Below are 27810 nucleotides of genomic sequence, written 5' to 3'. Positions count from 1 at the left end.
AAGCATCAAGGGGCCCAAGTGATTGTTTATTACAAGACCATTTAGTAGAAAACATCTCAAAGCAGATAATCCAGTAGGTGAGTGTCACCACCTTTAATTATGAAAAAAAGCAAATTCATTTAAAAAAGCAACAAACAATCACAAGTTGAGTGTGATTTCTCAGATGTTCTCCTTTGAAATCCCTCCCTGTTTAATCATTAAAAAAAAAAATCCAGAGTCAAAAACTAGTGCCAAAGAAAGAATAAAATGGTACTACAAAGCAGCGTGTCCTGTGTGCCCCTGAAGTAGGTTACTATTTCTAGGCCTCATTTTCCTCATCTGTAAAGTGAGGATGCTGGAGGAGATCAGTGGCTCCCAAAATGTCATTCCTGCTACATCAAATCACTTGAGGAACACATTTAACATTCTGATTCTAAAAAACACAACACCATTGACATTAGCATCCAAAAAAAGAGAAATACTTAGGTGTAAATGTAACAAAATCTGTACACGATCTCTATGCGGAAAACTTAAAAACTCTAATGAATGAAATCAAAGTAGAACGAAATAAATGGAGAGATATTCCATGTTCACAGGTAGGAAGACTCAGCATTGTCAAGATGTCAGTTCTTCCCAATTTGATCTATAGATCAATCATACTGATCAATGCAATGTCAACCAAAATTCCAGTAAGTTACTTCACGGATATCAACAAATTGGAGTTTATCTGGAAAGGCAAAAGACCCCAACTTGCCAATACAATATTGGACAACAAAGCTGGAGGACTGACACTACCCAACTTCAGGATTTACTATAAAGCTAGTAATCAAGACAGTGTGATATTGGCAAAAGAACTGACAAATAGAACAATGGAAGAGAATAAAAGGCCTAGAAATAGACCCCCATAAATACAGTCAATTGATCTTTGACAAAGGAGCAAAGGCAATACAATGGAGCAAAGACAGTTTCTTCAACAAATGGTGCTGGAACAACTGTATGTCCACATGTTAAAAAAAAATGAATATTTTTTTGCACCTTTCACAAAAATTAACTCAAAATAGATCACAGACCTATATGTAAAATATTAAACTCCTAGAAAGTAACACAGAAGAAAACTTAGGTGACCTAGGGTATGGTGATGACTTTTAGATATAACACCAAAGGCACAATCTATGAAAGAAATCATTGATAAGCTGAACTTCATTAACATTAAAAACTTCCCTGTGAAAGAAAATGTCAAGAAAATTAGAGGACAAGCTACAGACTGTTGAGAAAATATTTGCAAAAGACACATCTGTTAAAGGACTATTATCCAAAACACAGTAAAGAACTCTTAAATTCAACAATAACAAACACGGACTTCCCTGGTGGTACAGTGGTTAAGAATCCGCCTGCCAATGCAGGGGACACAGGTTCGAGCCCTGGTCTGGGAAGATCCCACATGCCGCGAAGCAACTAAGCCCGTGTGCCACAACTACTGAGCCTGCGCTCTAGAGCCCATGAGCCACAACTACTGAGCCTGCATACCACAACTACCGAAGCCCGCGTGCCTAGAGCCTGTGTTCTGCAACGAGAAGCCACCACAATGAGAAGCCCACGCACCGCAACGAAGAGTAGCCCCCGCTCTCCGTAACTAGAGAAGGCCCGCATGCAGCAATGAAGACCCAACGCAGCCAAAAATAAATAAATAAATAAATATATTAAAAAAACAAAACAATAACAAACAACCAGATCAAAAATTGAGCTAAAGAACTTAACAGATACCTCACCAAAGAAGTACACAGATGGCAAATAAGCATATGCAAAGATGCTCAACATTGTGTTACCAGAGGAGGAGGGTAGAAGAAGTGGGAATTGGAGGAAGGTGGTAAAAAGTACAAATTTCTAGTTATAAGATACATAAGTACTAGGGATGTAACGTACAATATGATGACTATAGCTAACACTGCTATACGATATATAGAAAAGTTAAGACAGTATATCTTAAGGGCTCTCATCACAAGAAAAAAATTTTCCCGTTTTTTTCCTTTTTGTTGTATCTATATGAGAAGATGGATGTTGGTCAAATCTACTGATAATCATTTCACAATATATGTAAATCGAACCATCTTGCTGCATGCCTTAAATTTGTACAGTGATGTATGTCAATTATTCTCAATAAAACTGGAAAAAAGAAGATGTTCTACATCATATATCATTGGGAAAATGCAAAGTAAAACAAAAAGTAAGATACTACTACACACCTATTAGAAAGGCCAAAATCTGAAACACTAACAACACCAAATGCAGACAAGGATGGGGAACAAAGGAACACTCATTCATTGCTGGTAGGAAGAAAAAATGGTGCAGCCACCTTGGAAGACAGTTTGGCAGTTTCTTACAAAACCTTTACTGCACAATCCAGCAATTGTGCTTCTTAGTATTTACCCAAAGAGTTAAAACCTTAGGTCCACACAAAAACCTACACACAGATGTTTAGAGCAGCTTTATTCATAATTGCCAAAACTTGGAAGCAACCAAGATGTCCTTCAGTAGGTGAATGGATAAATAAACTGTGGTACATCCAACAATGGAATATTATTCAGCACTGAAAAGAAATGCACTATTAAGCCATGAAAAAACACGGAGGAATCTTAAATGCATATTACTAGGTGAAAAAAGCCAATCTTTAAAGTCTATACACTTTACGAGTCTACCTATATATGACATTCTGGAAAAGGCAAAACTAAGGAGACAGCAAAAAGATCAGTGGTTCCCTGGGGTTGAGAGGAATGAATAGGTGGAACATAAAGGATTTTTAGGGCAGTTGAAATACTCTGTATGATACCATAGTGCCAGATACATGTCATTACACATCTGTCCAAACCCACAGAATGTACACCACTAAAAGTGAACCCTAATGTAAACTATGGACTTTGGGTGATAATGACATGTCAATGTAGGTTCATCAGTTGTAACAAAGGTACCACTCTGGTGGGGGAAGCTATCCATGGTGGGGGCAGTGGATATACAGGAAATCTCTGTACCTTTCCCTCAACTTTGCAGTGAACCTAAAACTGCTCTAAAAAAAATAAAGTCTTGGGACTTCCCTGGTGGCAGAGTGGTTAAGAATCCGCCTGCCAATGCAGGGGACACGGGTTCGAGCCCTGGTCCGGGAGGATCCCACATGCTGCGGAGCAACTAAGCCGGTGCGCCACAACTACTGAGCCCGCGTGCCACAACTACTGAAGCCCACACACCTAGAACCCATGCTCCACAACAAGAGAAGCCACCGCAATGAGAAGCCCACGCACTGCAATGAACAGTAGCCCCTGCTCCCCGCAACTAGAGAAAGCCCACCTGCAGCAACAAATACCCAGTAACAAAACAAAAAAAATCCCATTCCAGACCTACTAAACCAGAATCTGGGTATTTTTAGCACGTTCTTCACGTAATTCTGATATGCATACAGGTCAGCAATCATTGGACTAAATGACTTTTAATACCCCATCCTGTTACTAAAACCACGTACTGTATAGTCAGTATATAAAACCTTTTTATTATACTGACTATAATTACACAACAGTCTTGTAAGACGTGTATATTATTGTCAGTGTTCTGAAGAATGATAAGCTGAGGATCAGAAAAGTGAACTGCCTATGGTCACACAATTAAGTAAACAGCTAAGTCAAGAATCCAATTATTCTTGGATGGTGGTCCACTTTATTCCAAGTCACAATGGTTCAACAGTTGTAATATTATTCTATATGATACCTAAAAAAAGAAAAAACCCTTAACTGTTTATTATTTTAAACATATTTTAAATAGTGTCTGTTTTGGGAAATGTCTGATGAAACAAAGTTGTGGAGAGGAGGGTAAAGCACAGGTGGGAAGACAAGATAAGGTTCACATTATGTCACCTCAGAAACCCTCAACACACAGACAGACAACACCCACCTTGACTGTACCGTCGTCACTGCCAGTGCAGACAAGCTGGGGACCCCTCCTGGCCGGATAACAGGAATTCACAAAGGAAGTGTGCCCCTTCAGTCTTTTAACTCTCTCGCCTGTTTCACTATCCCACACCGCCACAGTTTTATCTGTGGATGCTGAGAAGAGCATACTAGAAGGTGAGAGGAAGAACAAAAAAATAAGTGAAGACAAGGAATAGCAATCTATCTTCTCCACTTGCCAAAACGTGCCAGTTTTCAAGATCACTAACATGTGCTCTGACAGCTTGGCACCTGATGCTGGAATGCCTCACCTTACATAACAAAATCCTAATCATGCTCTAGACCCAGTTATAAGGTCTGCTCTACGAAATGTAAAAAAAATTTCCCTGTCAGTCCCCACATTATACATCTAATACAGCAGTCTTCTCAATCTTTCCCTCCTTTTTGATATACAACACTTTACACATCCTTCCACTTGGAAATGTTTAATCACTCCCTGCTGTAGAGGTGAGACACACTGTAGCAATTCCTGACCCAATGGCTTGGTAACTCTCTTTCTCTAAAACTCAAAAGGTTTTGTCTCTGAGGCTGATTTCTAAGTTATGATTGAATTTACAATGCTTTCTTTACTCAAATAGGAAAAATTTATACAAGGCTATGCACCCAATTGTTCAGGGAACCCTAAAATTTTTAGGGGTCAGAGCTGTAAAACAATAAATGTTTACTGAAATACTGAATGGGATTAATTAACTTTGTATAACCACATTTTTATATTATCTGTAGTTATTCTGAAGTTATGCAATTGTTAAAATATTTGTAATAAATAGTATGTTATAGTAAACAGATATAACAGGTGAATAACGTTAAGGGTAAAAAGCAGCAGACAAGATTGTACAAGTAGTTCTTTTTTTTTAAATTTGGCTGCGCTGTGTGGCTTGTGGGATCTTAGTTCCCCGACCAGGACTGAACCCAGGCCACGGCAGTGAAAGCGCTGAGTCCTAACCACTGGACTGCCAGGGAACTCCCACAAGTAGTTCTAATATATACAAAAAAACCAAACTGTTTTGAATAGGAAAAAGGCTTGAGAAAAACATATAATATTAACAGTGATTATCTTTGGAGTGGTAAAAACGTGGGCTATTTGGTCATTTTCCTGCTTTTTTTTCGAGTTTTCTTGAAATAGATTATTTTATTATTACTTTTATAATAAAAGTCGCTAATTTTTATATATGTAAATTACATTTTATGTCTTAAAATTTTTTTTTCTGCGATGTTGATATGTTAGATAGAGGTGATATGTCTATAAATGCCTACATGGAACAATAACACCTTACTTGGGTTACAGCGATAGGATAATAAAGTGGTTGTCCAAAACGCAGATTTTTTTCTTTTTAAACATCTTTATTGGAGTATAGTTACTTTACAATGGTGTGTTAGTTTCTGCTGTATAACAAAGTGAATAAGCTATACATAAACATATATCCCCATATCTACTCCCTCTTGCGTCTCCCTCCCACCCTCCCTATCCCACCCCTCTAGGTGGACACAAAGCACCGAGCTGATGTCCCTGTGCTATGTGGCTGCTTCCCACTAGCCATCTATTTTACATTTGGTAGTGTATATGTGTCCATGCCACTCTCTCACTTTGTCCCAGCTTACCCTTCCTCTTCCCCGTGTCTTCAAGTCCATAAAACGCAGTAGTTTTTGACAGCACAGTCTCCTGAGAGAAAACTCAGGGATGAAATGTGAAAGGATGCCAAGAATTACTATAAGAAGCAGTTGTCACCCACTATGCAGAATACTCACCTGCCGTCTGTGTTATAATGCAGTTCCATCACTGCTCCACTGTGTCCCTTCAATGTAGCATAGTTATCGCAGTCACCATAGACATTCCACAACACTGTTAGGGCGACAGGGGTTCTGTGAGCATTACTAGGCAAAAGAAAACTCACTATTGGCCATGGAAAGGGTACTTATGAATTCACTAGAACAACAGTTCTGAAATTATACTCCTTTGGAACACTATTAGTTCTATTAGCTAGATCAATTTTCTTCACATTAAAACAAAAATAATGCAATATTTTCACATTGCATAAAATAAAAACATTTTAGTTAATGGCTATAATTTTTTAAATCTTAAGTGTTTCTCCTGTACTTTTAAAAAGTTGGCACTCACAGCTACTGTCTGCTATGAGTAGAAGCAGACTGCAAAATGATGGTACTTATGGGAAACTCTGGAAGCTGCAACTGACTTGAAGGTCATAGGAGAACGACTTTATACTACATTCACTCATTGCAAATGTACTAAATACCTATGCCAGGTGCTGGAGTAAAATAAGGTAAATGAATAGACACAGTTCCAATCCTTAGGGAGCTTGGTCCAGCACAGAGTGAAGTTTGATGAGTGTTATTAAGGAACACTCTATACACAATAAGGTATTTAGAGTTATTTTCCTGCTGATAAAACTGTTTCTAGTTTGTTCAATGAAATTAAGCAAATCAGTAGTTCAAGTATGTTCTGCAAAGATCCTTAAGCCTTCCAGAGACTTGGCCACTAGTAAGTTTAAGGAACACAGAACCAGAACACCAAAATCAAAGCAGACATCATCCACCCTGAGGCACAGTTATAAGCAAAGAGTCAAAAGACTCTTCTTGACTAGTAGCTGAGAATCAGGTAGCAGATCCTATTGACGGACAGGTAGATTATCCAAGTGAGTTGCCACGTCAGGACTCCCTCCTTCCTTTCCAAATGCTAAGATTCTGAGGGAATGGATCAAGAGGAGAGCCTCAATATCTTTGGGAAAAAGTTATCTCTCTCCTCTTTACTCCCATTAGCCTGTTAAGCCTAGATCTCCAGTCTTGCTAAATCAGCTCGAGATTTGCCTCCATGAGGACAATGTTCTCAAACTAGAGCGACTCACTTTCCAACTGGTAACGTAATTCCTTCTGTATTTACCACATGGACCCTGAGTTCTCCACCCAAAATCATTCAGCATTTCATGACCCTATTTTAGCATATTAGCCACATACTTTGTTATGTGACCAACTTAGACTTATACTCTCTATGGCACTGAAGGTTTTAAAAAGTAATCACTATTTGGCAGACAGCAATTACTCCAGATTCAAAAACTATGCCTTACATATCAGTCGGTCAAATCCTGCAGATGCTAAAGTGGATCCATTGGGGTGAAACTTGCAGCAATACACTTCCCCTTCATGTCCTGAGAGAAGCATGATTGGGGCTTGAAGGGAGGAACATCTTGGAGGCCCCTAAACAAAAGAGAGAAGTACAGAGTAGTCACTACATACAGGCAAAGGAGACTGAAAGGTCAGGGAATGGGGAGTATAAGGAGAAGACAAGGGAAACTGATTGAGTGTATTTCTCCTGATTTAGAGAATGACAACTCTTCGCACATAACTTATGTCTCCAATTTTATACCCTCCTGCTGACGTTTCCAGTGTCTATCTGTTATACTAACTCTCTTCCTCCCTCACTGTGCTCCCATCCCATACCCAACTTTTATTTAGTTAGTTAGTTTTTAAAGTCGAGCGCTCAGTTGCCTGCTTGCCTCCTTTCAAGTTTGACCTCATTTCTTAGGCTGAGTGCCCATATTTTTGTCTTATCATTGTCCTACATCATTTTTTAAAAATTAATTAAATTATTTATTTTTGGCTGCGTTAGGTCTTCGTTGCTGCGTGCGGGCTTTCTCTAGTTGCCGTGAGCAGGGGCTACTTTTTGTTGCGGTACGCGACTTCTCATTGCAGTGGCTTTTCTCATTGTGGAGCACGAGCTCTAGGCGCGTGGGCTTCAGTACTTGTGGCATGCGGGCTCAGTAGTTGTGGCTCATGGGCTCTAGAGCGCAGGCTCAGCAGTTGTGGCGCGTGCGCTTAGTTGCTCCGCAGCATATGGGATCTTCCTGGACCAGGGCTCAAACCTGTGTCCCCTGCATTGGCAGGTGGATTCTCAACCACTGCATCACCAGGGAAGCCCTATACCCAACTTTTAACTGTTCAAACACATTAAACTAATTTCTGCCTCAGGATCTTTTACACTTGTTGTTGCCCCTGACAGGAACCCCCTTCCCCTAGATCTTCCTATGTGTGGCTCCTTTCAAATGTTTCCTCTCCAGAAAGTCTTTCCTGGAACACTCAAGCTCAAGCAGCACCCTACCTCCCTCTGCATTCTATCAACCCTGCTGTATTCTCTCACAGCACCTATCACTATCTGAAATTACCTTCCTTATGTGTTTGTTTACATTTTGTTTCCCCTGGCCTGCCACTAGAAAAGCTCTGTGAGTGCTGGAATCTTACCAGTGTAATTCTACACTGTTTTCCCAGTTTCTAGTTTGATGAATGAATGATTGAACTAAGCTTTCCCAAAACCCTGCAGGGTACAGTTATTAAGCAAAGTAGTTTTGATTATGGTCTTGGACATTAAGCCTAGGCTTGGGCAATTCAAAGAAACCTGGGCTGATATTCTTACTTGTCAGACAGAAGAACAAGTTCACTATTAATAATCCCCAAATCTCTTCAGTTTTCCAGCTTACTCATTTACTCAAAAAATACTATGTGCCAGGCACTGTTCTATGCACTGATAAAACAGGATTGAACAAAATAAACAATGGAGCTTGTGTTCTAGTGGGAAGGAGGGGCAGAAAGGAGGGAGGGAAGGCAGAAACAAGTAAAACATATAGATGGTGGTATGTGCTATGGAGAAAAACAAAGCAGCAATGTGGGCTAGTGAGCACAGGGTATTGCAATTTAAAACAGGCTCGTCAAGAAAGCTTTCACGGAAAAAGTGATACTTGAGCAGAGGTTGGGAGGAGTTGAGTGTGTAAACCATGTGGACATTTGGAAGAAGAGTAAATCCGTAGCGGGAGCAGCAAATGCAAAGGCTTTGTGGCAGGAGCATGGAAGCCAGTGTGCCTGGAGCAGGGTGAGCAATGGAAAATTGGTAGTTCAGAGAGGTCAAGGGAAAGAGGGCAAAAGACTGTCAGGATTTTAGTTTTACTCTGAGTGAATTGAAAAGCCAGGGAAAGTTTTCAGCAGGGGGTAATACGATCTGAAGTTTAGAAGGATTCCTCTGGCTGCTGGATTGAGACTAGACTGAGCATCCGTGAACAGAAACAGGAATACCATTAGGATCCTACAGCAATAATGCCAGCTGAGATAATGATGGTTTAGACCAGGAGCTAGTGATGGAGCTGGCAGAAGTAGTAGCAAGTCTGGATATATTTTGAGGACAGTGCCAGCAGGATTTATTGACCAGCTGGTTGAGGAGTTGGGGAGGGGGGTACATATATTTCTTCCGCTGAGCCTAACAGGACCGAGGGAGAGGTGTGATCACCACCTCTATCGTACAAGAAATGTAGTTAAGAGCATGGATTCTGAATTTAAAATCTGTTCCTATCAGTTACTACATAACTTTGTTTCCCCATCTACAAAATGGGATAATAGCAATTCCTAACTTTCAGGCAGTTACCAAGATTAATGGACTTTTCATATACAAAGAAAGCACTTAGTACAAGAGCTCAATGGATGGTAACTATTCCACGGTTGTTACTAATACTAGTCAAGAGAAACAGAGTGAAAAGCAAGTTGCCCCAAGTTCCAAAGCGAGCCAATATCTTTCATTCCCTTCCTTCCTTCGTTCCCTCATTCATTCATTCATCCATCCACTCTTCCAACTTTCCTGAACGTTTATTCTATACCGGATCCCTGGAACATTTAAGATTCCAAAGCCCCGGCCCCTGTTTTGAGCTCAAGGTCCTTAAGCCTAATTTTAACGCCTCCTCACAGGGCGGTCGAGATGCCGAAAACGGGCGTCAAACGGGGAAATATATGGAGCATCGCAGAGTGTTGGCTGCTCTTACAGTGCTTTTCTGCTTTAACACCAGGGTGAGAGAGTCCCGTTCCGTCCCCGCAGTGTGGGGAAAGGGCCGGTGCGGGATCACCAGGTACAGCGCTGAGGCGAGAGGAAGAGCTGAGGGCCGAAGGCCGCCTGCTCCCTTACTCACCGCTTGCAGCAAAGCTCCCGGCGCCGCCTGCTGCTGCCCGGCTCCGGGGCCCGACCCCGCCGCTCCCAAAAGCAATTCATGCCGCGGCCGCTTGACTGGGACCAGGGGCAACTCTGGGCCCTTTCGCTTCTGCTGTTCTATCATGGCGGCAGCCACTCTCCTCAAGCCGCCACTGACCGCGCCGACACCCTCAGGCACCACACGATTGGCTCCAACTTAGTCTTCCCCCGGAACTTCCGGCTTGGAGAAACCAATCATCTTCCAATACTCCCCTCTGCACCGCCCCCTGGAGAGTCTCCTGTTATTGGTCAGTTCTTTCTGCCCTTACGAGAGTACTATTCTAGGATTGGTGAATAGAGCTGGAGTCCCACCTAGGCGCGCTGTGTCCTGTGGGTGGAAGCTCGCTGACTGGGTTTCGGTGTTGCGCGCAATGCTGCGGCGAGGAGACCGGACGCTGATACCGAGTAAGTGTAAGGAAGATCGTGGGTGGGGGCAGTGGAATCTGGAGGCGGCGCCTCCGTTATGTGGTCTGAGGCTGGCCCTTCTCAGCTGCAGGTTTGATTGCAAGGGGCAGGGGGGGGGCCCGAGTTCCTAGCTCTTGTGTGTAGTAGCCTGGGTTCCCTTTCTAGGGCTGGAGCAGAGCTTTGGGGTCTCTGCGCCTGCCTGGGGCCCTCGACGACTGACTTTTTCAACAAGAGCCTTCCTTGTCGAGCCCCGTGCCAGGCGCTCCCAGGGAGAAGAGGCCTGTCTCCCAGCCTCCACTAGGGTCCTCTCTGACTGAGGAGGCCGACTTGTTTCTGCCATGATTCTGCAGCCTTTTTTTTAGCGCCTGCTCAGTGCTCCTGAGAGAGACGGAGATGAAGGAAATGTCCGACTCTCGGCTTCCAGAGCACAGTCTTGTTGAGAAATTCGGATTCATACCTGTGAACTAGGCCTTCTCCTTAATCATGCAACTGATATTTATTGTGCAAAGCACTGGGGAGACATTGTGAACCAAACATGGTCTCTGACTTCAGGGCTGTTGTTAGTCCGGTGGGGGAAACAGATGCTCACCAATGATCTCACTAAGAAATGCAAAGTAAGTGCTGCCTACGAGAGGAAGCTGGTGTTATGAGTGCCTGGAATAAGCAGGAAGGTTTCTCTAAGGAAAAGATGCCTGAACTGATACCTGAAGGAACAGTGCTAATTAGTTGGGGGAAGAGAGGAAGGCAGCGTATTCCATACAGAACAGCATGTGCAGAGGTCCTGTGGCAAATGTGAGGAAAGTGACTAACAGGCACAAAGAGGCCAGTGTGGCCAGGACAAAGGGAACAGAGGGGAATGTGGTACATGAAGCTGGAGGTGGGCAGAGGCCAGACTTTGTAGCTTTTGCTTTAAGACTGATGGGAAATCCCTGAGGGTTTTTTTTTTTTTTTGCAGGTGGTGGGGTGAGGGAAGCAGCTTGATCCCTCAGGCCTTAGTAGTGTGAACAGATTGGAGGGGAGATAGATGCAGATAGACCACTTTGGTGAGAGTTGTTGGCAATGAAGACTGGGGTATTGGTGGAACTGAGAGCTAGATATTTCCTAGACTCCTCTGCACCTAAGATGAGAATTGAATTTGGAAGTGAGAGGAGGAGGAGAGTGAGAGGCATGCCGTTTTGCTGGCAAATACCACAGCAGAGGCAGTGAGTTTCTTAGTCATCCGCTTTTTGGTTTCATGACTTTCTGCAATGATAGCCATGACTTTCTTGATCATGGCAAAGACTGTTGTTTTGTGGGTTAGGAGGTATTCCTGGGAAGTTCTACCAGTACTTCCTATAGCCCTTGCAGTAGTTTTGTAAGTCACATAATACCTGGCAATAAATCCCAGTTTCTGTTTAACCTAGCTAGAATGTGTTCCAATATGTGCAACTGAACTCCATCAGGGTAGCGGTACTGCCAGTTAGGTGAGCTATAAAGACAGAGTTAAAGGGAAGTTAAGCTGTTGTTTGAATGATGGACTATGGAATCTAAGCTGGATAGGGAGGAAAGTGAAGACAAAAAGAGGGCTGATAGATTGGAAGAAAATAGAGGTCAGTATATCAGGATTCTGATGAGGTCAATCTGCTAGAGGACTTCCCTTTATCCTTAAAGGCCTACTCAGTTGTCACCTTTTAAACTTCTTGCTTCCCCCAGGCCCTTCTTCTCTTTCTTGTTTTCTTAATACTTTGAACCTAATCACTAGCCCTGATCATGCTGCATTGTAATTGGTAACCATTATCCTTACCCGATTAGGAAGCCTTTGATGACAGGGACTGTGTTGAAAAGAATGGTTTAGTGGCAAGTGTGTGTGGCTCTTGGAATGGCCTAAGATTTATCTCTTTCTAGCTATGAATTTTCAACAAGTTACTTCATTCCTGTAAAACAGAGATAGCTATTTTGTAGAGTTGTTTTAAGGATTGAAAGGAGGTTTATGGGAACTTCCCTGGTGGTCCAGCGGTTAAGGCTCTGTGCTGCCAATGCAGGGGGCCTGGGTTCAGTCCCTGGTCAGGGAACTGGATCCCGCGTGCTGCAACTAAGAGCCCACATGCTGCAACGAAAATGCCGTGTGCTGCAACTAAGACCCGGCACAGCCAAATAAATAAATAAATAAATATTTTTTAAAAAAAGAAAGGAGGTTTATGAAGTGCCTAGCACAGAGCCTGACATATAAACATCAATAAAGGTGCTGAACTGATAAATTAACTAACAATTTAAAATAGAGTAAAATTAAGTACTTCAGTATTGCAGTAGACAGTTACAAATTCCTGTGTGCTCTATACTGTGGTAAGCACTGGAGAGTTGAAGGATATGATGGAGTGCAAGACAAGGGCATGCTTGGAAGAATTTCACAATCCATAAAGGAAAGAAAAAATATTCGTAAATAGGATTTGAATCCCATCTCCATCATTCATAGTTTTGTAATCTCGAACAAGGTAATTTAGCTTCTCCTGTGTCTTAGTTTCTTCATCTGTAAAATACCTTACCAAACAGAACGATAATTGCCTATCTTGTTAGGGAGGTCGAAAGGGAATTAACTTAGTTAAGACAAGTAAAGCTTCTAGGTTAAAGGCAAATAGGGAGCACTCAAATATTAGCTATTATTATTTGAAGACTTGGAAGGGACCTTAGGGATTGTTGACTGGTCCTGGGGTCCAGTACCAAAATGGCTAACTCTGAGCAGCCCTTGTCAAGACATTTGACCTCTGTTAGCCTCATCTTCAATTAAATAAGAGTAGTGGACTGAATGACCTTAATAATTGCTTTCAGCTTTCACTTTTTATGGTCCATTTTTGTTTTTCCTTTTTTCTTACTATTTTTCCTCTTTCCTGCCTTTGACCATTTTGTCAACAGATCCATGACCAGAGTGCAAAATGGGAAAAGCATCTGTCTAAGATAGTTACTCTAGAAATTTGATGGGAAGGAGGAGGATTGGGCCACCAGTTTGATATTTGAAAGTCTTCCATCTTTTGACCTACCCAGCGAATTGTGTGGAACTCAGTTCCTTCTGCTACATTCTTTAGACCAGAATGCTTTCTTCTTTCTTTACCTGTGTTTGCCACATAGTAAGGCTCTATTCACTCATTCAAGAAAACTTTGAGTACCTACTGTATACAGGCACTGGGAAGACAAAATCAAATGAGAAATGGTCCTTGGTTACATGAATGAATAAATCCAGACCCTGCTCATCCTAGCCTCCAGGAATGATGCCCTTCTAATTACTCCTTACTAATTTGGGACCTAGTTAGTGTTAGAACTATATACTACTCTTCAGGGACTTCCTGGTGGTCCAGTGGTTAAGACTCCTCGCTCCCAATGCAGGGGGTCCAAGTTCGATCCCTGGTCAGGGAACTAGATCCTGCATGCTGCAGCGAAGATCCTGTGTGCCGCAACTAAGACCTGGTGCAGCCAAATAAATATTTAAAAAAAAAAAGAACTACATACTCTTCAAAATTTAGATGTGGACGGTGAATTCTTTCTGAGGCAGTGTGGAATAGTGGCTGAGAATGAAGGCTCTGTCATTATTCTGTCTTTGATGTGTCCCAGTATTTTGACTTATCAATTGATTCGCCTCAATTCTTACACATAACTTAAAAATAAATTAAAATCACTTTAACTCTCAGAGGTCTATCTAATTGGTACTGTTAAGTAACAACAGTAAATCTAAATCTTAAACTTAAAAACAACAACAGAAATCTTGGCCAGATCAGTGAGGTGACATATGAAATGAAGTTTCAAAGGGGCTACATATTATCTTTCCAATTTAATATTATTCTATGAATTGCTCATTGCTTGAGGGGAAGGTGGAGAGGACGTGGTTATTTTTTTTCCTAATTGCAGGCACATTAAAAAAAAAAGCTGAAAAATCACAAAATTATGGAGGTACAGTACAAATAACACTTCTTGCGGTACGCGGGCCTCTCACTGTTGTGGCCTCTCCTGTTGCACAGCACAGGCTCCGGATGCGCAGGCTCAGCGGCCATGGCTCACGGGCCCAGCCGCTCCGCGGCACGTGGAATCTTCCCAGACCAGGACATGAACCCGTGTCTCCTGCATCGGCAGGCAGACTCTCAACCACTGTGCCACCAGGGAAGCCCCAAATAACACTTCTTAATGAATCATTTGAGAGTTAAGTTGCTGACTTGATGCCCCATCACCCATGAATACTTTAGTTTTCCTATAATCATGGACATTCTTCTATTTAACCATAATATAACTTCTATAGTCAGGAAATTAACATTACATAATTACCTCTAATCCTCAGGCCCCGCTCTTCCATGTTTGGGCACTGACTCCCCATTCTGGATTGCCCCAGTGTGCAGACACCCTTATAATCCTGCTTCTCCCCATACTGGGTTGCTCTTTGTAGATTTACTCCTCGCCCAGCATAAGCTCTGACCTCACTCTAGGCTACCATTCCCCTGCCACAGCTCCCATTCCCCTTCCCACGCTATATTTTTCCTTGCTCTGCCCTTTGTTTTGGGAAGGAGGTGGCTAATAAATAACTGGGTCCTTATTGCTTCCCTCCATATCACAATTGTTTAAAACATTCAAGTAAAATGAAATGCATAAGGAATTTTTTGTTTCTAGAACTATTGCAAGGCAACTTCAAATGGTGTACCTCAATCCTTGTCAATTTACCTGCTCTTTTAAGTCTACAGATGTGGTCCTATTGAACTACGCTATATCTGTCTCAATGTTTTATAAACTTTTTAAAAGCAGCAGAACTATTTTTTCCAAATGAAATGTTACATAGAAGCTTAATAGGTAAACCAGATCAAAGCAGAATATGCTGTTAAAAGTAGACCTTCCTCACATAACCTCCCTTCCCCCTTGCTACCATGACCCACCCCAAAGCTGGGAGGGCAAGTGGGAATCAGCAATAATCAACCTCTGCCTAATGACTGAGGAGAGGCTCCTAGCTTTGCAACTGCTCTGTGTGGGACCTCCCGTAACTCAGATTTCTTTGAGGTTGTTCTCCCCCCACTTTGGTATGGAGGCTGTCCTCTGGTTGGTTGACCTAGGGCCCTTCTTCTTTGGCCTTCCTGATCCTGTTGTCCCTAGATATTTCAGAACTGACTTTTTAAAATAAACTTGAGTTAACTGAGAAGCTTCTGCATAACCACCGTACCTCCTTAGGTAGGTTTTTTCCTAGGTATTTTATTATTTTTGATGCGATTGTAAATGGAATTGTTTCCTTAATTTCCCTTTCTCGTACTTTGTTGTTAGTGTATAGAAATGCAACAGATTTTTGTATATTAATTTGTATTTATATTAATTTCGTATCCTTCAACTTTAACAAATTCATTGATGAGCTCTAGCAGTTTTTTGGTGCATCTTTAGGATTTTCTATGTATAGTATCATGTGATCTGCAAATAGAGACAGTTCTACATCTTCCTTTCCAATTGTGATTCCTTTTGAATAACGACCATAGAACAACCCTAGGTTTCTACAGAATATAATTCAAAAAAAATTTAAAATACCATTTGGGAAGGAGGTGGCTAATAAATAACTGTGTCCCTGGCAACCCTTTACAATTCTGAAATCGTAAGCCTGTTACTGTCGTATAACAGGATTTCTCTCAAAAATGCATGCCAATTTCCTGCTTGAAGAATTGCATAGGGTTTCTCAGGCTACTGTTCTACAAAAGGAGCAAATAGGGGAGCTTTAAACTTAGCTGTTCATACTCTTATCACCGCAAAAATCTGTACGAAATAAGATTGTATTGCTCTTTCTGTGACCTTTGTTTAAAGAAGAACAGTTGATAGACTAAGTTGTTTGAGCTTAATTTAGATGTCCTAGCTGCCGATGCCTCTATGGATTCTGTACCTCACTAGTGCTCCAAAATTTGGAGGGATAATTAAGGTTTCTTGATAGAGTCATTGGCCTCAGGTTAATAACCTTTGTTCTAGGATATGAGGTGAGGATGCTGGGCAGAGGGAAGGGAAGGACTAGAGGTGAGACTGCATAGCTGGGAAGTGGAAGAGGCAGGATCCAACCAGACTGTGATACTTGGTTTTTGTTTTTTGTTTTTTGTTTTTTTGCGGTACGGGGGCCTCTCACTGTTGTGGCCTCTCCCGTTGCAGAGCACAGGCTCTGGATGCGCAGGCTCAGCGGCCATGGCTCACGGGCCCAGCCGCTCCGCGGCATGTGGGATCCTCCGGACCGGGGACGAACGCGGGGCAGGCGGACTCTCAACCACTGCGCCACCAGGGAAGCCCCAGACTGTGATACTTGGATTTAAGCTGTTTGTCAGCCATTTCTCAAGAATGGACAAATCTGCCTTCATTCTATCTGTGTGCTTTTAATAATGTAATAAAACCCACTTCTGGCTGACGTAAACAGAAAAGGGCAAGTTTATTATACAGATACAGGTTGTCTTATGGAACTCAAGGACAGGGATGTTCCTGGGCTTTGGGATGATACTAGAACTAGGGTCTGGAACCTGACAGAATTTTCTTTCATTTCTGTTTTAAGTGAGGCAGTTCAGTTAATGGATGGTTATTGTAAATCAGGAAGACTTTCCAAAAGTAAGACCTGAAGTAATCATCTGAAAGTGTAGGGGTGTGCTCAGGGTTGAGGAGAGAAGGAGGTATTTGCACACGAAAACCCAAGGAAAATAGAGTTTCAGGTCTTATTGATGTCAAGTAATTAGGAGGAAAAAGAGAACTGAGGACTGTAGCATTAACTTTATCTTTATGTAGCAGTGATTTATGCAGCAAGTAAAGGGGCATGGTTAAGAGCCACTAGATTGCTGGTTTCCTCCCTGTTTAAAGCCAGAAGGCTGAGCAAGGGTACCTCTAAGATCCCTTCCAACTTCAAAGCTCTAAGACTTGGTACTCTGGCAGCATCAGCATCACCTGCGAGCTTGTTAGAAATGCCCACGGAATTCCCTAGTGGTCCAGTGGTTAAGAATCTGCCTTCCAATGCAGGGGACTCGGGTTCGATCCCTGGTAGGGGAACTAAGATCCCACATGCCTTGGGACAACTAAGCCCATGTGTCAGAACTACTGAGCCCACACACCACAACTAGAGAGAAGCCCGCTCACCTCAACGAAAGATCCCACGTGCTGAAATAAATTAATTAATTAAAATAAATCAATCAATAAATTTTTTTAAAAAAGAAAGAAATGCCCAATCTCAGGCACCACCCTAGACCTACTGAGTTGCAATCTGCATTTTAATATGATTCATAAATACTTAAATAAGTTTGATGCATCCAGCAATGGATTATTATATAGGCATTAAAAAAAGATGTGTTTGTGTATGAATTGCTAAAAAATAATATAAAATGACTATTAATATTAATTAATGGTTTCATGATTCCATTAAAAAACCTACTTGTACATGTAAAAAAGCATGAAAGGATATAAACCAAATTGAATTATAGATGATTTTCTTTTCTTCAAATTAATGTGTTATCTGAACTTTTAAAATGAGCATGTGTGATTTTAATTTCATTGGAGAAAAAAAGTAAGCTATGCTTTCTTTCTGCTTTGTTTGGCTGCGCCGTGCATGGCTTGTGGGATTTAGTTCCCCGAACAGGGATCGAACCTGTGCCCTTGGCCGTGAGAGCACAGAATCCTAACCACCAGACCACCAGGGAATTTCCCTATGCTCTCTTTTCGAAGTCACTTCAGATTTAACGCCTAGAATAGTGGTTAAAAGCGTGGACTCTGATGTCAGCCAGAGTTTGACTCTACCATTTTCTGGCTTTTTGACATAGGCCTAATAAGTTGGCCTCTGGAAGTCTTGGTTTTCTCATCTACATAATGTGATAATTAATAGAACCTACATCTTGAGAGTTTTGAGGATCAAATGAGATATTGGATGTCCAGTGCTTAGCACAGTGCCTGGACATAGTAAGTGCTTGATAAATGTTAGCTCTTATTACTATTATTATTCCTTTTTTACAGATCCGTTCACACCCTCCCCCACCAAAAGCTTTCCCTTGGCAAAAGAATAGCAATAATAACAATAAAAACAAAACAGTAGGCTAATGGCCTTGGTAAAGTATCAAATTGAAAAGAAATAAGATCAAGGTTTCCAAAACTCCCCACAGTTATAGTGGACAAAAGAGGTTTGGATAAAAGTACGTGGTGGGGACTTCCCTGGTGTCACAGTGGTTAAGAATAATCCACCTGCCAATGCAGGGGACACGGGTTCGAGCCCTGGTCTGAGAAGAACCCACATGCTGCGGAGCAACTAAGCCCGCGCACCACAACTACTGAGCCCGTGTGCCACAACTACTGAAGCCCGTGCGCCTAGAGCCCATGCTCTGCAACAAGAGAAGCCACTGCAATGAGAAGCCCCTGTACCGGAAAGAAGAGTAGCCCCTGCTCGCTGCAACTAGAGAAAGCCCGCACACAGCAACGAAGACCCAACGCAGCCAAAAATAAATAAGTAAATAAGTAAATTTAAAAGTACATGGTATTAAATCTAATGGTATTATCCTGTAGGGACAACCTGTGGATCGGCAGCACATTTTTTTGTTGTTGTTGCAAATGTTTCTTTGTTACCTGTCTGTTTCTTTGTGACAGGACACTTGAATTAGCTTTAGCAGAAGAGAAATGGAGGAACCATAGAACATTAAGGATGAATTCAGGAAGACCCGAGACCATGGAGAACTTGCCTGCTCTCTACACTATTTTCCAAGGAGAGGTATATTCTTTTGGCTTTGAAAACTTCCCATTTATATTAAGCGTAGATTGAAGGTGAAAAGCAGCTGGGTTTGGAGTTTCTGTCCACTTGAGAATGTCTTGAACATTACAATTTAAACGGGAAGGGCTAGCAGAACATCTGGCTCCCACATGTACCTCCTCTGAGCTCCAGACTTCTAACTACATACTTGGCATCTTCATTTGGATACCTCACAGCATCTCTAATTTATGCTTTTTTCTTTTTTTTTCGGCTGTGCTGCATGGCTTGCAGGAATCTCAGTTCCTTGCCAGGGATTGAACCCGGGCCACAGTAGTGAAAGCCCATAATCCTAACCACAAGGCCATCAGGGAACTCCCTCTAATTTATGTTTTAAACTGTATTTTTGGTTTTCTCACCAAATCTGTTCTTCCGGTCTTTCCCATCTCAGCAAACGAACCCATTATTCATTCAGGTACCCACGCTAGAAATCTGGGCATCATCTTTGATTTCTTCCCTTGATTTGATCTTGTTTCCTTCCCTCTCCAGTCCATTATCAAGTACTGTCTTTCTGCCTCCCAAATATGTCTCTGGTGTCTATACTTCTTTATCCCTTTGGCACCCCATTAGTTTAAGTTTTCATCTCTTGCCTGGCCCTCCTGGGCTCCCTACTTCTTTTGTAGTCCACTTCCAATCAGTTTTTCCACATTGCAGCCAGAATAACACTTGATTGATTGATTGATTGATTTGGCTCCCTGCACAGCTTGTGGGATCTTAGTTCTCTGACCAGGGATTGAACCCAGGCCCTTGGCAGTTAAAGCCCTGAGTCCTAACCAACCCAGGCCCTTGGCAGTTAAAGCCCTGAGTCCTAACCAGTGGACCGCCAGGGAATTCCCCAGAATAACATTTTAAAAACAGATTGGACCAAGTTGCTTTCTTGAAGTTCTCCTAGGCTTCTCATTGTACTTGAATGTATCCAAACTTGTTTTCATGACCCTTACCTGACTTGGCTTCTGCTTACTCTGGCAATGTTGTTTAGTTCCACTCTACTCATGCTGTAGCCACTCTGGCCTCCTTATAGCTCCAAACATCTAAGCCTGCTTCCTTCTCAGGACTTCTACACATGCTATTGTTTCTAACTGTCCCATTTTCTCACCAACTTCTTTTCATCTTTTAGGTCTCAGCCCTAATGTCATCTCCTCAGATCTTTTTCCCACGATAAATAAATAGGCTCATGTTATATTTATTTTGTACTTGTTTAAAGTCTTTCTTTCTCAGAGGACACTAAGCTCCATGAAGACAGAGCCCTGTCTGTTTTGTTTACTGTTGTATATCTCAGTCCCAGGTAGGTGGGTAGAAAATAGTAGGTGCTCAATACACCTTCATAACTGAGTGAATGATCAGTCTTTGAGGGAGGAGACATTGTATTTGTTTAGAGAGCAGAGGCTTTGGAACCAGGCAAAACCTGGATTCCATCCTAGCTCTTTTACTTACTAACTGTGTGATCCTTGAGATCGTCACTTAATTTCTTTGAGCCTCAGTTTTCTCTTTTGTTAGATGGAGATAAAAACAACTTTCATAGGATTGTGATGATGGTTAAATAAGCTATCATCTATAAAAACACAATGCCTGAGACGAAGTAGGAATTCATTAACGTTATCACCCTTTTTTTAAAAAAATTATTTATTTATTTATTTATTTTTGGCTGTGTTGGGTCTTCGTTGCTGCGTGCAGGCTTTCTCTAGTTGCGGCCAGTGGGGGCTACTCTTCGTTGCGGTGTGCAGGCTTCTCATTGTAGTGGCTTCTCTTGTTGCGGAGCATGGGCTCTAGGCGCGCGGGCTTCAGTAGTTGTGGCACTCGAGCTCAGTAGTTGTGGCTCGCGGGCTCTAGAGCGCAGGCTCAGTAGTTGTGGCACACGGGCTTAGTTGCTCCATGGCACGTGGGATCTTCTGAGACCAGGGATCGAACCCGTGTCCCCTGCGTTGGCAGGCGGATTCTTAACCACTGTGCCACCAGGGAAGTCGCCAATCACCCTTCTCTTGAAGCAAAAGTAAAGCCAAAAAATTGTTTTCAGCGTCTTATGAGTGCCTGTAGTATTTTAACTGTATCATTCTTATGGCATTCATACTTGCTTTATGGTTGACAAAAGTTTTACCACCTAATAACATGAGGCCTTTGAAGACAGACTTTGTGACTGTTCGTTGGTTATAGATAAATGTGGCTCTAGACTTCCGTTAAGTGTATCCCAACTTGTAATGTAATAGACAGGATACAAAGGATGATAACATTCTAACAAATAGCAAACAACTCTGCTCTTCAGAGCCTCTGTCCTCATTCTTTAGGGCCCATAGTATCCCCAGAGATCAGTGAGGTACCAGGGCTTAGAAAACGGAAACGGTAGCTCTGGAGATGAAATTGATTTTTCTGATCATAAAGCCCTCACTTGTCAGGTGTTGCACAAAAGAAAGAAGAGCTCTCTGCCCTCCACAAACTGACTCAGATTTCTAGTAAAGTGGCTCCTGATCTATGTCTTTTTCTTACATGAGATGGGGCTTGAATTTGTGTAGGTTTTATATTTTACTGTCAAGGATGGATGGGCTAGGGTGATGTTCAGAAAGAAGTTTATAGTTCTAATACTAGAACTATAGTTTTACTATTTCAGGAACACATTTTGAAAAATGCCTAGGAGTGACTGGAATTAGGGAAAGAGAAATTTCATGGTAAATTGGAAACAGGAAACTATTTTTCAGAATATTCATCCAACAAACATTGAGTGCCTAATATTTAAAAAGAAGAATTTACATTAAAATTCAAAAGAAATTTTGTAGGCCTAATGTATGTTAGCACTTTGACACGTTGCATGTCAATTGACTTTCTCCAAAGAAATTGTTAACCCCATTTTATGGTAAGGAAACTTTTTAGAAGTTAAGTAATTGCCCAAATGATTAATAAATGGCAAGTTCTAAATCAAGTTCTCCAAGTCTGCAGCTGGGGTTGTTCAACTGTTCATAAATGCATGGAGGAACCAAAAGACCCATAAGAGAACTCTTTTGACTGAATTGGGGTAGTATAGGAGGAAGGTAGATGGTAAATCTGGTTGTTCCACAGTCATTTGTTTGTACCTCTATCACGACATTTATAGTCTGTCTTGTACTATTGTTACTTGTATATGTGTCTGTCTCCTCCATTAGATTGGGTGTTACTAGAGAGCAGAGGCCATGTTTATCCCATGTATCTTGGTAACTTATTCAAATTCATTTAAAAACAGACTGGACATCTCTCTTTTTTTTTTTTTTTTTTTGTTTTGGCTGCACCAAGTGGCATGCAGGGTCTTAGTTCCCTGACCAGGGGTTGAACCCGTGCCCCCTGCAGTGGAAGCATGCAGTCTTAACCACTGGACGTCAGGGGAAGCCCTGGGCATCTCTTTTTATACGTTGTTTTTATTTCACAGTGCTTGACATGGTATCTTGCATGCAGGTGCTCAGAAAATGTTTGAATTAAATTGAATCCAAGTCTCTTAGGACCAGTTGCCTTTGAAGAAACTGGTGGTGCAGCCCATATCCTAGCAGCTCTTCTCTTAGCAGGCTCAGCAGGGTTGGGGGGCCCAGTGACAGAATAGCCGAGAAGCTAGTATTCATCCTTCTCTTGTCCTCTGAGGGACTTCTTGGTGCCAGAGTCCATTAAGCATGGTAGGGAGCCCAGGCATAGCATTGAGATTTGGGATTTGGCTTAGCCCAGCCATAGCCAAAGAAATGCTGAGGTGAGACTGGTGTTGGTAAGTTGGAAATAGCATTGGACTAGAAGTCAGAAAACTTCTTTTCTGTACTTGGTCTTGATACTTTCCAACTTTGTGACTTCAGACAAGTAACATATCTCTGAGCCTCAAATTCCTCATTTACGTTATGGGGATAACAAGTTTCAAGGCCAGTGCAACCTCTAATCTGAAGATGGTAAATTCATTTTACCCAAGCCCTGAGTTCAGTTGAGATAATCACTGAATTTTCTCCCCTGAGCTATTTGATTAATTGTTCCTGGAACATCAGGCAGACTGTGTGAACATCTAAGGCAGGTGCCATTCTGTTAATTTCAAGTCTGACTGCTCGCTAGGAGACACAGTGATGGAAACACCTGCTGCTGGAAATAGGCAAGAATGTGTTTTCCCAACTGAACAGTTGAGTGCATTAACCTTTCCTTTGGGGAGAGGCCAAATTTAGGTCTATTATGATATTTCCTCAAAAGATAATAATGTGACACTGGAGCTTCAGTATTGAAAAGTGAGGTTGTTTTAATTTATAGCAGCAAGGTGATTTGGGCTCCAACTTCCAGGTGCTGCTTTTAAGTTGTTTAGATAATTATGCCCTTAACTAATGATGTTAGACAGTATGAAGCATTTTAGCCCTCTTTCTAGAACCCTGGAGCAAAAGCCAAAGTGCCTTTAGTTGGTCCAGAAAGAAGGGATTTTCTTTTATGGCAGTTAAAAATATTAAGTCTTCTTTATCCATGCGGCCCTGTTTTACAGAGAACAACTCGCTTTGTGAACTTGGATAAGTACTTCATGTCTCTGGTCTTCACTTTCCTTATTTGAAAAATGACAGGATTAGATCAGCTAATCTCTAAAGTCCACCTTGCCTTGATTTTAAGTACTAGTATCTGCCTGGTTGTACTGTTTCTTTGGGAATATCTGGTCCCTAACCCGGTGTAGCATATTCATCATTGTAAAACAAGAGTTTAGGAATTTTGGTTCTTTGCCGAGGACCAGCCCCAGCTGGACAGGTTTCACCCAAAGGGGAGACGGAGTCGGCGTGGACAGAGCACAAGACACCTCAAAGGATGCAAGGCTCTGACAAATTTATTTTTCGTGATTCCAAAGCATTTATACTATAACATAATCTCATTTTCAATCTTAACAACCTCATTCCCATGATTCCCATGCCAAAAAATCCTTTACATAAACCATAAAACAAAAGTAATTTACATCAGCAAATTACATCAGCAGGTTAAACAGGTTAAGTAATCTTCTTATTGCTTATAGTCTCTTTCATCCTTTGTGGTTAGGTACATTTTGGTCACACTGAGGTCAGGAATGCAGTCTGCGGTTCCAGCATCTTTCTTGGAAAAATTAGATGTTCTTGTACCTGTATGTTCTGTTCAATCAGCCAATTATTCAAAGCACAAACTCAAGCATATTATTCTTTTAACAACTATAAATATTTACAGATTGTTTCCTTCTACCTTTATGATCAAAACAGGGCACTAAATAATCAATATACGAAAAACAATTAAACTTATAAAAGGCTGCCAAATAGCCTACTCTATCTAATTTGCTATATACCCACCGTACAGGGGCCATAACTCTTTCAGTATTTCTTCTGACGTAAGTTCTTGCCACACAATTGTTCCCATTGTTGTATTTCCCCAAGTCCAATGCCCTGGCCTGGGAATGGAAATTTCAGGTGTAATCATTAAAGGAGCCGGAGTCGTTACAATCTTTTTTGGCTTTACCCTAAATCGGGGTCTTTCCTTAATCCCTGCATTAAAACTATAAATGTTTCCCAACACTAATAGCACTCCTATAAAAATTACCTTAGGCAAAAGCAGGGAAAAACAGGGGGAACCACACAGAGGAGAGCTTTGCTTCTCCATATTTGTACCTGACAGCACCAGCTTTGCTTGGCACTATGGGTCTCGTCCGTGCTGAGACTCAAAGGCACTTCCTATGCGGCTCCCGACATCTCCCCCTTTTTTATTTTTTAAAAAGGCAGTATGCAATTCCACTTTGGTATTATATACACTTTGAAGGGCAGCTTAAATTAATCGGATAATGACTGGAAAAGAAATAAGAAGCAAAATTATAACCACTCCGGCAGCCCCATAATTTATTAAAATAGGCATAAAGGAATTATCCTTAAAATAACTTTGTAAATTTTGTAAAAATTCTGCAGCAACCTTAGAGGGATTCACATCATATTGAGAGGCTGCAATATCATAAATTTGTTTATGTAAATGTTCCAAATCAATTCCTAAATCACTAGAATTCCATACATTTAAAATATGCATTTGAATTTTTTCCCAGGAATATTCAGAATAATTTACTTTTAAGGGAGTAACACATATCCAAGAATATTTTTTATGGCATGTTAAAGATAGGCGAATTTTTAAAGCAGTAAGTTCTTGACCAATATGTAAAACTGCTTCTTCAAGGGCATCAACTTTAGCTTCTAACTTTCTATCTATTGCTTCCTGAGTCGCTAAAGCCAAGGATATATTTTTTGATAAATCATTAGCATATTGTGCTGTTTGTACTTCTTTTACTAAAGTATATGTTGCAACAGTAAAAGAACTCAATATTCCTATCAAGGCGGAAATTCCCAAAATCAAAGTAGCCACAAATCTTTTTGGCCGCATGAGCTCTCCAACCTGTCTTACAGTCTCCGCCCCTATATCTGTATACCAAGATTCATTAAGCGCTACTGGCAGCATAATATAAGCTGGTCTTTTTAACACCATTATGGTTGATACATTCATTTCAGGAACTATGCAAGTGGTTAATATGCATTGCTGACAAGTAATATAAAATCTCATATTATACTGCATAATCTGCAACTTTTCACTATCATTAGAAAGCAATAAGGAATACGAAGATGACACACAGGTTTAAACATAATATTCTTCTACATGGGTAGTAGCTCTAATTAGCATTATTTTATGAGTGGTTAAGGGCAATCTCCATAACTGAGATTGATAATAGGTTTTGTTCTCATGAACAAAAGTATAAATAGGAGCCACCCATCCATGACTATTCCATCTATTTACCTTCAATGGACGGGGAATATAGGAATCGTTCCATGGGTATAGCAAGCCTAACTTTAAATATGTTCTATAATCTCCTTCAGGAAAATTACTACTCCAATCTGAAATATAATATTTGGTTCCAGGAATAAATATTTTATTCTCTTTATTATACATGCAATATATCCATGAAGGATATCCAGTTTTAATATCTATCCAAATCCATTCATTTGTAGCTTCCCCTGCAGCCTCATCATAATCATCATATCTAAAAGAATGAACATTTTTAGCTGAATAGTTATTAAAACCTTGATTTTGTCTTACAACTTTCCCTAACAATGACCATAAATATCTTGTGGTTTTATCTTTTCCTACTGGTCTTGTGGTTTTATCTTTTCCTACTGGCTTTTTAGGGGAATCTGTCAAAAATCCTGCATCAACTACTGACAAACACCCATTCTTTGTTTAACTATTTCCTATTGACCCTGAGCCAAGAAAAAAGCATATTGGAGGAAAGTCAGTTTGACCTGTAAATGAGTAATTAAAATTAATTACAAATTGTTTATAACCCTGTACTCCTCGCATGCCATCAATCAATTCAGGGAATAATGAAGTTACTGGAATAATGGAATCTGTCCAAGTACATGCATGTAAAATAGGAGGATCTGGAAAGTAAGCCCAATACGTACCGTTGGCACTTACCTGAACCGAGAGCAAGCTAAGCATAGCCACAAAAAAATTAGCAATCGTCAAAGGCAATCCTTGAGCATTCACAGCATTTTCAGCATTCAGGCAAAGCCTTTTAATTGCCCCCCAGGTTATCGGAGCCGCTTCAGTGGTGGAGACAGCGTACCTTCTCTTTCGTGAACGAGAAGGGGGAAATGAAGAACCTAAAGGTGCTGGTGGGGCGGTCGGTAGACGACCCAAAGGGCGCATATCCTGTAAATTAGGCCTATTTTTCTTAGTTTCTTGCATTGAAAAAGCACCATGGGGTTCATATTTCCTTCTTTCATAATCATATGCAGCAGCATCTAAATCATCCTGATCTGCAGGAGGCAATTCATCATCAAAAGGAGGGTTCTTTAACAGATAAGGCTTAATATCAATAGGTGACTCATTTTTCTCCTCTGAGTCTTTGTCATTAAGGTTACAGTCTTTTAAAGCTGCAGCCAAAACCTCAGTTTCTTTTGATATTTTTGGGGAAAGTAACGGAGTACATTCATTTATTACTTCTATAGGATATTTATATGGGTTCTTTTGACCTTCAGGCAAGGGAGCAATGCTCTCTCTAATAAGGTTCCATAAAGTAAAAGTATCTACTGGAACCTTCTCAGGTCCAAAATGACTGTAATATACTTGCAAAGTTTGCCCCACCTTTTGCCAGGTTTCTATATTAACTGTTCCCTGTTCTGGAAACCATGGGCATTGTTCCTGTACAAACTGAAAAAACTGAGTTAATTGCTTATTAGTTACCTTAATTCCTCTTCCATTTATCATATGTTTAACTATATCAATAAATAAGAGCCTCTCTTTGGACTCAGCGTGTCCCATCTTGACACCGCCTTACTCACCTTCCTAACCAGTATTCTTAACTGGGGGTCTGCAGCACCCTACGGTGAGACTCCTATCCGTCTGAGAAACAAATAATACTTACCCCTTCAGGTCCCTGTTCGGGCGCCACTTGCCGAGGACCAGCCCCAGCTGGACAGGTTTCACCCAAAGGGGAGACGGAGTCGGCGTGGACAGAGCACAAGACACCTCAAAGGATGCAAGGCTCTGACAAATTTATTTTTCGTGATTCCAAAGCATTTATACTATAACATAATCTCATTTTCAATCTTAACAACCTCATTCCCATGATTCCCATGCCAAAAAATCCTTTACATAAACCATAAAACAAAAGTAATTTACATCAGCAAATTACATCAGCAGGTTAAACAGGTTAAGTAATCTTC

At 41.2% G+C, this 27810-nt stretch overlaps 2 protein-coding genes across 4 annotated transcripts in view; one reads left to right on the top strand and one right to left on the bottom strand.

The window, feature by feature from the left end:
* Positions 1-10116, bottom strand: part of SNRNP40 (small nuclear ribonucleoprotein U5 subunit 40) — a 37452-nt gene extending 27336 nt beyond the window's left edge. For both annotated transcript variants that reach the window (XM_030871645.3, XM_030871653.3), the window contains exons 1-4: positions 9929-10116; positions 7052-7181; positions 5718-5811; positions 3916-4081 (exon numbers count right to left, since the gene is read on the bottom strand). In XM_030871645.3, coding sequence (XP_030727505.1) covers positions 3916-4081; positions 5718-5811; positions 7052-7181; positions 9929-10072 — 534 coding nt within the window. In that variant the 5' untranslated portion in view covers positions 10073-10116. The remainder of the gene's footprint in view (positions 1-3915; positions 4082-5717; positions 5812-7051; positions 7182-9928) is intronic.
* Positions 10117-10292: 176 nt separating this feature from the next.
* The window catches only part of ZCCHC17 (zinc finger CCHC-type containing 17), a 61875-nt gene continuing 44357 nt past the window's right edge, over positions 10293-27810 (top strand). The window contains exons 1-2 of one of the 2 annotated variants that reach the window (XM_030871617.2): positions 10293-10392; positions 18970-19090. In XM_030871617.2, the coding sequence (XP_030727477.1) occupies positions 19025-19090 (66 nt within the window). In that variant the 5' untranslated portion in view covers positions 10293-10392; positions 18970-19024. The remainder of the gene's footprint in view (positions 10393-18969; positions 19091-27810) is intronic. The other variant, XM_060308756.1, reaches the window with a different exon arrangement.

Source organism: Globicephala melas, chromosome 1 (assembly GCF_963455315.2).
Source record: "Globicephala melas chromosome 1, mGloMel1.2, whole genome shotgun sequence".
Lineage (NCBI taxonomy): Eukaryota > Metazoa > Chordata > Mammalia > Artiodactyla > Delphinidae > Globicephala > Globicephala melas.
Note: the sequence above shows the minus strand (reverse complement) of the source record. Positions and strands in the feature narration are given on the sequence as shown.